At 35.5% G+C, this 14,109-nt stretch overlaps 1 protein-coding gene across 6 annotated transcripts in view; it reads left to right on the top strand.

Annotated features, from left to right (window-relative positions):
* Window positions 1-14,109, top strand: part of sdk2b (sidekick cell adhesion molecule 2b) — a 282,939-nt gene that overhangs the window by 246,677 nt on the left and 22,153 nt on the right. For all 6 annotated transcript variants that reach the window (XM_059532740.1, XM_059532735.1, XM_059532737.1 and 3 more), the window contains exons 18-35: window positions 550-665; window positions 2,121-2,316; window positions 2,507-2,605; window positions 3,260-3,451; window positions 4,502-4,623; window positions 4,715-4,824; window positions 5,666-5,816; window positions 5,910-6,147; window positions 7,727-7,842; window positions 8,067-8,256; window positions 8,367-8,465; window positions 9,354-9,548; window positions 10,507-10,708; window positions 10,912-11,015; window positions 12,002-12,072; window positions 12,623-12,758; window positions 13,469-13,525; window positions 13,995-14,096. In XM_059532740.1, the coding sequence (XP_059388723.1) occupies window positions 550-665; window positions 2,121-2,316; window positions 2,507-2,605; window positions 3,260-3,451; window positions 4,502-4,623; window positions 4,715-4,824; window positions 5,666-5,816; window positions 5,910-6,147; window positions 7,727-7,842; window positions 8,067-8,256; window positions 8,367-8,465; window positions 9,354-9,548; window positions 10,507-10,708; window positions 10,912-11,015; window positions 12,002-12,072; window positions 12,623-12,758; window positions 13,469-13,525; window positions 13,995-14,096 (2,496 nt within the window). The remainder of the gene's footprint in view (window positions 1-549; window positions 666-2,120; window positions 2,317-2,506; window positions 2,606-3,259; window positions 3,452-4,501; window positions 4,624-4,714; window positions 4,825-5,665; window positions 5,817-5,909; window positions 6,148-7,726; window positions 7,843-8,066; window positions 8,257-8,366; window positions 8,466-9,353; window positions 9,549-10,506; window positions 10,709-10,911; window positions 11,016-12,001; window positions 12,073-12,622; window positions 12,759-13,468; window positions 13,526-13,994; window positions 14,097-14,109) is intronic.

Here is a 14,109-nt window from a genome sequence, read left to right as displayed (position 1 = left end):
ATGAATATGGGATAATAAAAATATTTACTAATAATTGTTAATAAATTACATAATTTTAAACGTATGTTTTTTTCCAGTTACGAATAGATCATTTCTGCAAAGTCTTCTCTCAACTCCTTTCCATGAAATGTTGGTTTCAAAAATGACAAAAAAGGACTTTATGCAATTTGTGCGCTAAATTCAAAGTTTTGTGAAGTCATACAATAGTTTTGTGTTGCAGACCAAAATTTGAATTGTTATTTACTGAAAATCAAAGTTCGAGGTCGCTGTGACCTTTCGTTGAGTAAAGAGCCATTAAAAAATACTTAAAAATTGTTTTTTCTATGGAAAATTACAATCTACGTGTTTTAGTATATTATGAGGCATAGTTGAGTAATTATTCTTTTAAAATACCACTGCTTAGTTGTAAATCTATAATTTGCAAAGTCAGAGCTAATCAATCTTCTCCGTCAATTTTCTGCGGTGTAGCAGCCGAAATGGGTTACCAAAAAAAGAAGTCTCATTTGTTTCCGTCTCTGTCTTCCATTTTCCATTTTACCTGTCAACCAGTTCCCACCATCGCTCCAGGCAATGTGAAAGCAGAGCCTGTCAACTCCACCACAATCCGCTTCACCTGGACAGCCCCGAACCCGCAGTTCATCAACGGCATCAACCAGGGCTACAAGGTAAACGCTGAAGGAATGAGAATACATCTGCTCTCAGACCTGAGCCGCTGAAAATGCATTAAACTGCTTTTATTTTTAGGCTTTTTGAGTTTGATGATGAGATTTCATGCGAGGGTAGCCAGAGGTCTCTTTCAGCTCCTGTACTCTCATTCCTTTGTTTTTGTTTTTGCTGAGAGATCTGGAATCGATCCTCCTGTCACTCTGCTTCTTTATAGCCAGACTGTCTGTGGAAAAAAATGTTTAGAACAATTACAAAATGGAGACAGTCAGCCGGACACATTAGTCTTAATAGCTTATTAGCCAGGTTTAGGATCGGTCCCAGACAACAACAAGCTGGGATTGGAAAGAATATTTGTCGGAAGGCTTTTCTTTTCTCTGTGGACTCGTTGGAGAATAATCTTATAACTCTCATTCCCTCTTTAGTGCCCTCAGAGGAGAGTTTCAAGTGTCTATAAACTCTGAAATGCCAAATAATCCACAATAGTATTGAGAAAAGGGAGTAAATCTGTGACCGTTCAGCCATTCTCAGTGGAGAATAAATCTAGCGCTCTGATAGTGTTACTTGAACACCATTATGCAAATTAGGCATTGGCACAACATGCCCACAAAATGTGTGTCAGTCAATGCTTTTACATTTTGTACACCATTTCTATGTTATGCAGGTTATGCTGTCATATTTAGTCTGTTCTCTTTCTTTCTTTCTTTCTTTCTTTTTTTGTTCGTGTGTGTGTGTGTGTGTGTGTGTGTGTGTGTGTGTGTGTGTGTGTGTGTATGTTATATATATATATATATAATTACTATTATTATTTTACTTGACCCAGACATCAGAATAAGCTTACAAATGCTATTAAAAATGTTTTGACTAAGATATATTGCTCTTCTCCATTCTGGAGGATGCAGCTTGTATGTATGTATTTATTTTGTTATTTTTTTATTATTAGTATTTTTTTTCACTTCACTATTGTGACCCAGACATCAGAATTAGCTTAAAAAATGCTTGACTAAAACATTATATTGGATTTCTCCAATCTCGAGGGTGCAGGGTTTATTTTATTTTATTTTATTTTATTTTATTTTATTACTTAACATATTTTAACTGACTAACTAACTATTGTGACCCAAACAACAAAATTTGCCTTGACTAAAACTAAAATACCTTGACTAAAACATTATATTGCTCTTTTCCATTCTGGAGGATGCAGCATATATATATATATATATATATATATATATATATATATATAATGCTGCATCCTATATATATATTATTTCACTGTTATGACCCAGAAAATAGTAATCAACTTGAAAAATTGATTTAAAACATTATTTTTGGTCCTGTCCATTTTGATCCATTGCTAGACAATGTTCAAAACAATAAGGAAACAAGACAATAAGGAAGTCCACGTAAATAAATATCCCAAACTGGATACTTTATTAATCTCTCGCTCTTTTAAGCTGTTAGCATGGGAGCCAGGAAAGGAAGACGAGATGACAATAGTGACGGTTCGGCCGAACTTCCAGGACAGCGTGCATGTGGGCCACATCACCGGCTTAAAGAAGTTTTCTGAGTACTTCACCTCTGTGCTCTGCTTCACCACACCAGGAGACGGTCCTCGCAGTCCTCCACGACGACTGCGCACTCATGAAGACAGTGAGTTCCTGTTCCAACACACACACACACATTTTACATGATTATTGTTGATGTTCAGGGCTTTCAATTTCAAGAACCAGTGGAGGCAGGATGACCTCTGACCCTAGTTTTAATGGAAACCACCCTCACATCTCCAGGTATACTGTACCTGTGAAGGTCTCACAGTCTGATCTCTGGCCTGTATTTTCAGCTCCTGGTGCTGTGGGTCACCTGAGCTTCACTGAGATTCTAGACACTTCTCTCAAAGTCAGCTGGAGAGAGCCCAATGAGAAGAACGGCATTCTGACTGGTGAGTTATCAACAAATATATCTGTTACGGAAATTATACAAGTTCCATTGATGCCTTGTGAAATATTCATGTATAATGCATTTGCTTGTTTTATTTTTTTTATTTAAATCATAAATGTATTAATATGTGTACTAACTTTCAAATATTTTATTTAAATTATATTTAACTGTAATGTTATACTCTGTATATATATATATATATATATATATATATATATATATATATATATATATATATATATATATATATATATATATATATATGTATGTATATATATATATATATATATGTATATATATGTATGTATGTATATATATTTATATATATATATATATATATATATATTAGCAATAAACTGTATATTTGTATTCATTTAAAATAATTACAAATAATTATTCCCAAAATATTTTAAAAAGTTAACTCCTTAATTTCTAGACTAGAACCCTAGTTTAATACTCTATGAAATTGATAAAGAATATTTAGTTTGCTTATGATTAATTTTATAAAGTGTATGTTTTATATATATAATATAATATAATATAATATAATATAATATAATATAATATAATATAATATAATATAATATAATATAATATAATATAATATAATATAATATAATATAATATAATATAATATTTCATATTTGTTTCCTAGGGTATCGTATATCATGGGAGGAGTATAACCGTACTAACACACGGGTTACACACTACCTGCCTAATGTGACTCTGGAATACAGAGTCACCGGACTGACCGCTCTCACCACTTACACTATTGAGGTGGCTGGAATGACCTCCAAGGGTCAGGGTCAGCTGTCATCTTCAACCATCTCTTCAGGAGTACCGCCAGGTAAAGCACACACATGCACAAACCAGTCAAAACAGTAACGGCAAACCTAACATTAAAATCAGAGCGGAAAGGCTAAGCATGGTCTAATGGGGGAAGAGAAAACAACATATTCTTTCCACGAGTTCCCCTGAACCAACTTTAGACCACCACTGGTTTTAGAGCTCCCATTAAAGGACTACAGAGGGTTATAAAGTTAAAGATCCGAGCCCTCGTTATTGCACCGATGCAGTACCAACACATGCAGCCCAGAGCCGCAGAATAACTGACAGGAGGAGTCATGATTACGACTCCCATGACAGAGATCGTTTCTCATTTATTGCTTCATTAGACGCTCTGTGGCTTCGACTCGAGCCATGTAAGAGTCGCACACATTCAAAAGTAGAGGTAGACGTATAAAGATGTATGAATCCTGTACAGTCATATTATCGCATCATGTTACCCTTATTACCCAAAGTTATGCAGAGCCTGCTGCTTTCCTGACATACCCACAGTGTTTTATTGGAGGCATATTTCATCTTCTGATAATAAGCTGGGTAACAGCTGTGAGTGTGGAATGATTTGTACCAAAGTTCTCGTTCACTTCTGCCTTTCACACAGACATTAAACTGTGGGAAAATTGTTTTTAAAGCATATTTAGAGCTGCTTGCTATGGTTGTAGTTTAACAGCAACCTTAGCAGATGCCACAAACGGTCAATTTGTCGTCACTCACAGTAAAAATCAATGAGTTTTCCAAGATTTCACAATACTGTGTAGCCTCTGGTTGCAAAAAAGAAAGAAAAAAACATTAAAATTCCTGAAGTAATGAGACTTTCACAGGTAAGAAAGGTCATTCATTGTTTATTTATTTCTCTGTATACAAATCCTCATTTTACCAAAAGGGGGAGCCATAACACAGCCAAACATTTTCACAATATGGCTTTGCTTTAATGTTTGGATCCTGAAACAGTCTGTTCTGCTCTGGATATATTGCTTTATTATATTCAGTACTAAATAAAACTAAAAAAAAATGTTTTGTAAACTAAAACTAACTTTTCTCTCTCCCAATACAGAGCTTCCCGGGCCTCCCACAAACTTGGCCATCTCAAACATTGGCCCTCGATCTGTAAACTTGCAGTTCAAGCCAGGATATGACGGCAAGACCTCAATTTCTCGTTGGCAGGTGGAGGCCCAGGTGAATCATCTGTTGTTCACGAGGGTGAAATTTTTTAACATTGTTTATCTGATCTTTGAATGAACCTCTCTTTTGCATGGATCTCTCTCAGGTGGGTGTCATTGGAGAGAATGAGGACTGGGTGACGGTCCATCAGCTGGCCAACGAGCCTGATGCTCGCTCTCTGGAAGTCTCCGGCCTCAACCCCTACACCTTTTATAGGTGACGCATACATTTATTTATTTTTTACTTACATGAATATATTATCAAATAAGGCCTCAAGGAGGTGTGAAAAAGAGTTAGTTCCTTTCTGACAGGTCTCCTCAAAATCAAATCATTCAGAGAAATCATATCTGAGAACTGGTTATTCATAGTTATAAATAGTAATCAGTCTTGCTTGACCACTTGTGTTATTTTAGTATAATTTGTTTACTGTTATAGTATATATTCATATATTTACATTAGATTTTTTAAATATTTTCAGGCTTTATTTTAAATTTAGTACAATTAATAATTATTATATATGTGTGTGTGTGCGTGTGTGTGTGTATATCCTTTTAAATTGACTTAAGTTTTATTAATTTTGTCATGGGCTTTTATAATTGTTATTGCACTTTTCAGTATTCTTCTAGAGCTTTAATTTTTTTTTATTTCAGTTTTAGTGATTTAAGTACTCATTTATTTCACTAATGAATAAATACATAAAGTATATCAGTATTAAATGAGTAGTTGGTACTTTATTTACTTTGTTGGTACTTATTTATTTCAGTTATTTGGCAAGGCAACATTTTTAATTTTCAATTACTTTTTTCATAAAATATTTATATTTAATTTTCTTATATATATATATATATATATATATATATATATATATATATATATATATATATATATATATATATATATATATATATATAAGAAAATTAAATATAAATATTTATTTTGGCTTTATGCCCATTATTGAAAAAATATTTGTAATAGTTTTACATTTAGTTTTAGTTAACAATAACAATGTTAATGTAAATCAGGCCATTGCAATATAAGTCTATAATGGGATCTGCAGGTTCCGTATGCGTCAGGTGAACATAGTGGGCACCAGTCCACCCAGCCAGCCTTCCAGAAAGATCCAGACCCTGCAGGCTCCTCCTGATATGGCTCCTGCAAATGTGACCCTGCGAACGGCCAGCGAAACCAGCCTCTGGCTCAGATGGGTGGTATGTTACAATCAAAACAGTACACACACTCAGTGTATGTCATTGAGACTGCGAAACAAACTCAGTGTTTCTCTTTTTTTGCCTGTTGATCAGCCTCTTCCTGAATGGGAGTACAACGGAAACCCAGATTCGGTGGGTTACCGTGTGCAGTACAGCAGGATCGGAGCTCAGTCCAGAGCCCTGCTGCACGTCATTGCAGATCGCCTGGAGAGAGAGTTCACCATCGAGGACCTGGAGGAGTGGACGGAGTATGAGGTCAGAGTTCAAGCCATCAACGGCATTGGAGCAGGTCCCTGGAGTCAACCTGTACGGGGAAGAACCAGAGAGTCCGGTAAGGACAAACCAATAATCTTGGATTTATTTTTTATTAATGTTTTATTTTTTATAATTTTATTTATTATAAATGTATTTATTTTATATTCTACATATTTTACATTTAAATGAAATATTTACAAATTATTCAGTTTACTATGTTTTAATAAGGGCATGCAAATAAATATTGTTATTATTTTATTATCATTATTATTATTATTATTATTATTATTATAAAAGTAATATATATATATATATATATATATATATATATATATATATATATATATATATATGTGTGTGTGTGTGTGTGTGTATTAGTATTATTAGTCTTATTGAACGTTAGGCATGCTTGGTATCATAATGTAAGTAACAATAAAGATAAAGTAATTAATTGAAATAAAACACTTGGTTCAGTAATGAAAAATATTTGCAAGCTGATATGCTAAAATAATTCAAACTAGAGCTGAAAAAAAATCTATCTAAAAAAAAAAATATATATATAATAATAATAAAAGCACATAACAAATTAATATGTTTGTGTGTATAATTCAATATTAATAAATAATGTAATAGCATATAAATAATTCTAAAATAACACAAATATATCTGTTATCTTATAGTTTCAAGGAACTGTCCATTTTGGAAAAACTTTCCATTGATCACATGTTGAGGTTAATGCCTGTCTAAAGTCATTCATCATACATAGTACGTGGGCACATGATTTCCTGTTTAAACAGGCTATAATGTGCACAGATCTGCACACACATGCGAGCCTTTTCATGCCTCCTGCTCCATGAAAGAGAAGCAAACACACTTCCTCTGGATCACCTGTTTCTCTTTCTGCTCAGCTATTTCTCCATGGTTACCAGAATTCAGTGAAATGGGTTTGGGATTAATAAGTGGGTGTTGAGGAAATTGGTAACGCATGGGGCTGTACACATGACTCCCCTTTTTTTTCTTTAACCAATCAGATTCCCACAATCATGCACTCTGTGTCCAGGGATATGTGCCGGAGAGTGATTCTCTGTGTTACTCCCCCAATAATGGTCAAACTCTGCTTTTGTGATACTGTATGTGTTCAGCTATCAGCACACTCTTAATCCTCCCCCAGCACACACACACACACACACACACACACACAACCACACACACACACACATAGATATAAGGCACATATTTTAACCCCATTAAGGACTTGGAATGCATAGATGTACAGGTGCATCTAAAAAAAAAAGTATGAATATCTTGGAAAAGTTATTTATTTTTTGTAATTTAATTTAAAAAAGCAAACCAGGTTGAAGCCCTCAGCTCCTCTGTACTGTCTGTCAGATGTTATTTATCTTCCTCTTCACAATGTCTTCACAATGTGTCTTCACAATAGATTCTCTGTGAGGTTCAGGTCAGGTGAGTTGGCTGGCCAATCAAGCACAGTATATCATAGTCAGCAAACCACTTGGAAGTTGTAATGAACCTTTTCAATGACATATTTTTTTTTTAGATGCACTTATTTACGGAAAGACTAATTTAGCCATATTTGCCTTTAGCTAACACATTCATCTGTCTGAACCCATCTGTCTGCCTTTGTTTTAATGCAGTCCCCTCTTGTGGCCCCACAAATGTTTCTGCATTTGCCACAACCTCCAGCAGCATTCTGGTCCGCTGGTTTGAAGTTCCCGAACCTGACCGGAATGGGCTCATCTTGGGCTATAAGGTCTGTAAGCACTTTCAAGTGAAAAAAACAAAAAACATTAATTAAAACTAAGCTGCAAAAATGACAAATGAAATTAATACTTGATTGCAAAAAAACATGATCAAAGCTTCTTCTCTCTTTTTTCATGCAATTGAACATGAATGGTGGAAGTGTCACACATTTAATAGAAACAGCTTATTTCCCTTGCACAAAATCATTTTAATATGTCTCTTTTTTATTTTCAGGTGGTGTATAAGGAGAAGGATTCTGACTCTCCTCTTAAGTTCTGGACAGTGGAAGGAAACGCCAGCCACAGTGTTCAGCTGACAGGACTGGGAAAGTATGTTCTGTACGAAATCCAGGTGCTCGCCTTCACCCGCATTGGAGATGGACGACCCAGCACTCCTTCAATCCTGGAGCGAACCCTTGATGATGGTGGGCATTACAATATACACACACACACACACACACACAGAAAAAAAGACTGTTGCCTTATTATTAAATAATCAGATGTCTTTACAAGTTTATGATGTTCTTATTTTCAGTGCCCGGGCCGCCGGTCGTCATTCTTTTTCCTGAAGTCCGGACCACATCGGTCAGACTCATTTGGCAGCCACCTTCCCAGCCCAACGGCATCATACTGGGTATAAGAGTTTGTCTGCTTGTTTGTGCATTTGAGTGTGCATGCATTTTTTTCTTCTGGTGTTTATACTTACATGCTTGTCTTCTGAATGACCTCTTTTTACCATCAAGAGATGAAACATCCCTGAACACTTTCAACAGTGACTGTTAACAGCTCATACACATGCAAATATACATAAACATGTAAAAACAAGCACAGAGTATCACATTAAAATAATTTGTCCTATTTTTGAACCATATTTAAACTACCTTTCCAATTTTGGAGTCGGTATGATTTTCTATTACTGTATGTTTACCAATGCTGCATTTATTTGAAAAAAAAAAAGTACAAAAAACAGTAAATTGTGAAATATTATTACAAATTAAAACAGTAGTCTTCTATTTAAATACATTTTAAAATTGTGTTTTTTTTTGCAGTGATGGCAAAGCAAAATTTATTGGAGTCATTATTCCAGTCTTTACTGATCCTCCTGAACTCATTGTAATATGCTGATGTGGCATTCAAGAAACATTTCTTATTATTTTCTTGAAAAGTGATGTGCAGCTGAATATTTTAGTTAAAACTGTAATATGTTTAATTTCTACAATTTGAAAGAACAGCATTTATTTGAAATAGTAATATTTTGTAATATTATAAATGTTACTAGTCACTTTTGATCAATTTAATGCATCATAGCTGAATAAAAGTTTTTCTTTTATATAGTATAATTGCTTCCACTCTTAAGAGGCCCCATTGTTATTGAAATCACTTTTTTTTGCTTTTGCTCATTAGCTTGCATTTCCTCTCATCAAGAAACAAGGCAAATGTGTTACATTTCCTCAATTGCATGCAAGGAAAAGCATAGTTTGTTCAGTCCTGACCTCTGTGATGTCATCGGTTCCCTCTACAGCCTATCAGATCACATACCGCCTGAACTCCACCAATAGCAACACAGCGACATTTGATGTCTTGAACTCCAGTGCAAGGCAGTATACCGTCACCGGACTGAGGCCGGAATCTGTGTACGTGTTTCGTATCAGAGCGCAGACACGCAAGGGTTGGGGAGAGGCAGCGGAGGCTTTGGTGGTCACCACCGAAAAGAGAGGTAATGCATAGTGTTATCACACATCAGCAAGATGAGCTCAAACTGAGCAGTGTGTCTGATATTAAGAAAGAAATTAATTATAAATGGTTCAAATTAAACAGAAAACGTCCATATCCATATGATCTTACTGTCATAGGTTCATGTAATCAGATTTAAAGTGTTTGTGTGTCCATGTCTCTGAACGGAGACGTCTACGGTCTGCTGAGGTCAGGTCCTAAACAAATCTATCCATTTTAGCCAGACCCGTTTTGGTGTGGTTTGAGACGCTTGGCAAAAGACTTCTACTCAAGCAAAGGCACGTTCTTCTTACAAAGCATTATAATCAGACTTGGGATTTATTTATGCAGTTCACTGATCCAACGTAGAGATCAGAGGTTTTGACTCGTAAAGTGTTCTTATATAATGTAATATTAGAGTCATAAATTCTCTCTAATCTAATGTATATTTTAAAATGTTAACCATGTTCTGCAGGGTTATAAGTGTGTAGTGAAGAGGTGATAATATTGTATGACTGCACACAGGAAAAAAAAGATTTGGGATGATAATTTAGAGCTAGCTTTCTAGACCACAAGTTAAAGTTGTTACATAATTAAGTTGCTATTTGAAAAAGTAGTTTGCTACATAAAAATTGCTAACCAAAAGTAGCTCAACTAAATTAGCTTCTATATATTAAAACTAAATTGAAGCTATTTAAATTGCCATTTGCTTTTCAAAAATTTGCGTTGAGATGAGATCAGATTCAATGCCATTTATAAAACAAGATAAGTTGTAATAGATAGTATACAGTTAAAAAGTTTTAAATATTGTGCCTTCTGTGAAGGGACCAGTGAATTGTTTATATGAACTGTTCAAATAAATGTTTGACGCTACACAAATAGGTTCACAAAAATGATAGGAATGTGTTTGATTATTGCTTTTAAGATTTTAAGTGTGCTTATGCTTGACCTTTGACCCCCAGCTCGACCACAACCCACCAGCCGCCCCACAGTCCCACAGGAAAACGTACTGGCACGCAGTGTGCTGTTGTCGTGGGAACCTGGCAGTGATGGTTTATCTCCGGTCCGGTATTACACGGTTCAAGTCAGAGAGCTGCCTGAGAAGAACTGGACCGTTCATTCTGCGTCTGTTAGCCACGAGTCCAGCTCCTACATTGTTGACAGGTACAAAAGACATCTGCTGGGAAGTTTTGTGTGGTTTGATTCAAAAGTCCTTCATGCATAAAGTCACAGTTCTTCACAGCACAGATTTTCCATTAACAAGTGACGTTACTTTGTTAGTCACTGTAACTTTATACTGGCTTTATGCAAAGCATATTCTGAGCAGTGGCCTGTGTTTTGACTTGTGTGTGTGATTTTTATTTCAGACTGAAGCCTTTCATGTCCTATCAGTTCAGAGTGAAGGCCACTAATGATATTGGAGACAGTGACTACAGTGAAGAGAGTGAAGCCATTACAACACTACAGGACGGTTAGAACATTTAACCCTTCCTTCTTCTTTACGCTTCTCTTGTACTATTTGTCAGTGTTTTATGCTGTTTGCAACAAACACTTAGCAGTGCATTTGGTTCCTCTGGCACAATGTAATAAATTTGTGTTTTATTTAATTTGAGGCTAAAAAGTCTTGTTTGTGGGGTAAGACACCCCTTTCTTTCCAAAATATAGATATAAATAGTTCAGTATAATGTAAGTGGATTATTTCACCTAATATTTGTGTGATATGTATCAGTAAGGTTTTTTTTCATATTTTGAGAGAGAGAGAGAGAAATTAATACTTTTATTGGCATGCATTAAACTGAAAATGAACCAAATCATAATAATTAATGTTTTTAGCTCCAAATCAGCATATTAGTATGATTTCTGAAGGGTCATGCGATGCTGTAGACTGGAGTAAGGATGCTAAAAATTCAGCTTTGCCATCGCAGCAGTAAAATACATTTTAAAATAAAGGATTATTAATTTTGTTATTGTAATAATATTTCACAATATTACTGTTTTTACTGTATTTGTTGATCAAATTAATGCAAATTAATGCCTTCTGCGTGTCCCTGAATATGTACAGCCAAATCATTCTGTATGTGATGCGCGTTTCATGAATTGTCCATTATGTGGCACACAGATGCTCTTCAGTTTGTATTATGAGAACTTGGCTTTACAGTCATTCAAGCAGCCAAGCACTTATTGTGAGTCCAGGTGATGCTATTGTGTGAGGCAGTAAAATAAGTGAGGTAATACAGTATCTCTGGTTGCTGTGAAGCAACTTCAGTGAAGTGAGACGGGCCGTGCATAATGCCCAACACAATAAATCAGGCTGAAAGACAGGCTTGGCATGTTTAGCAATGCAGTGTTTATGTAGCGTAAGACATTGTGGCTGATGCAGCAGAACATTCACATGGATGTCATGTACACAATTGTCTTTCAGTCCCCCTGAATTTAAGTGTATCGCTCTCTCTCCAGCTCCTGACGAATCTCCCACAATCCTGACTGTCACGCCACACACCACGACCTCCGTGCTGATTTGCTGGCAGGTAAGTGGGCGGGACTTTTCCCTTACAGCCACACCAGCCGTGCTTTTCCATCAGCGGTTTGTAATAACAGAGCAGGAGGGCAGAGTATGTATCTTAAACACATATTATCAAAGTCACCCCTAAATTACAGTTTCAAAGAGGGCTGGTTTTAAAAGCCGTAGGTTTCTGGTTCACAAAAAGGTGAGTGGACTGGTTTCTACCCCAGAACTAGTTCATGCACGCTTTATCGGGGGGATTTTTCTGATTTGCTAACTGAGATCAGAATTAACAAAAGTCTGGTTTATCCTTGCATTTATCCAGAGTACAGATGTCTACCCTCTGGCGATTAGCAGCATACATGTTTACACAACCTTTATTGACAGTAGATATAATAGTAGATATAAGACAAACGCTTAAAGGGGGCGGGACTTTTTTTTTTTTTATAACCAATAGCAGAAGGAGCTATTCTGTTTGCTGTCACTAGTGGCACACATATTCCACACTTCACCTTTAATGACACTGTTATGAGTATGTCTGGTGACATTCGCTCAGCATGTCCTGTCGTCCTTAGCCCCCTCCTGAGGAGAAGATTAACGGGATCCTATTGGGCTTCCGAATCCGATATCGGGAGTTGCTTTACGATCGGCTCCGAAGTTTCAGCGCTCATGCCATCAGCAGCCCTTCATCCAGCTGGGCAGAACTCACATGTAAGCAGACATATCACGAGCTGCGTGTCTCTCAATGTGTACCGTAAACGAGACATGACCCAAAAATAAAGAATACATCTCTAAATTTTATTTATTTATTTTTGCACCTAACATTTTTGTCATTATTTTAAGTTTAATATTCAAAATTATTTGTCTTTTATAATGACTAATGTTTTAATTGATTCATAGACCAAATCATAAATATATTTAAAAAATGTAAGTTTAAAGTTCAATCAGGTAATTAATATTAGTCTTAATCAATTTCAATAAGCTCATTAATGGCTTGTTAGTTTATCATTTTAGTAGACTAAGCTTAATTTTATATTTAACTATTTGAAAATATTTAAGATAATATCTCGCTCCCATTATTTTTACATTAACTAATATTTTCATTGATTCACAGCCCAAAACAAGAAATATATCTGAAATAATAATAATAATAATTCATGCAAAAGTAATAAATACATTTTCAATTAATCAGTTAATTAATCTTAATATGAATCAAAGTTAAAATAGAAAATATTCATACAAGAATAAAATACCTTCATTAATTGCCTGTTAGTTCAAAAGTATTATTTTTTGTAAACCAAGCATAATATTATATTTAATAATAATATTAACTTAAATTAAATATTTAAACTAGTTTCTGACTCTTCTTATTTTTCTGATCATATCTTCTCTGCTAATGTTCTCCTCTTCCTCTTCTGCAGCTCCATACAGCATACAGAACCTCAGTGACCCCTCCCTCACTCAGTATGAGCTGGACCGTAAGTCACTTGCTGTTTCTTCTCGCTATTTTTTCCTGTTTCTCTTGCCCAGTCCATAAAGCTGATGTATGATTGTGTCTGATCCAGTACATGTCAAGTTTTACTTAAGGCTTGAGAATATGCAGTCTAGATGTTTAGGCTGGCTGCTGTCAGTGGTCCTGTTCTCACCTCACGTCTGGAGTGGTAATGAATTTAAGAGCTGAATCTGGTTTCTCTCTGCTGGAAGAGCAGTGTGTAAATTGAGTTCAGATAAGCAGACTGACTCATCTTTCAGGATGGCAGCTGACACGGTTTTCAGAGAAAGTCTGAGTCAAAGTTAATGAAACAAAGATGGTTGAGAAATCAGAACAATTGATATGATGTGAATCACATTTTCTGTTTTAGTTTAGTTTAGTATTTTTTTTAACTTGGTGTAGAGTGCCAACCATGCATGAAACACCTGCCATTTGTGATTTTTGCTCTTCTGTAGATCTTACGAAACACAAGCGCTATGAAATCAGAATGAGTGTCTATAATGCCGTTGGTGAGGGACCAACTAGCTCACCACAGGAAGTCTTTGTTGGTGAAGCAGGTAAAAACCTTTA

This window comes from Carassius carassius, chromosome 40, assembly GCF_963082965.1.
Source record: "Carassius carassius chromosome 40, fCarCar2.1, whole genome shotgun sequence".
Lineage (NCBI taxonomy): Eukaryota > Metazoa > Chordata > Actinopteri > Cypriniformes > Cyprinidae > Carassius > Carassius carassius.
The sequence above is the reverse complement of the archived record's forward strand: the minus strand, read 5'-3'. Positions and strand labels throughout refer to the sequence as shown.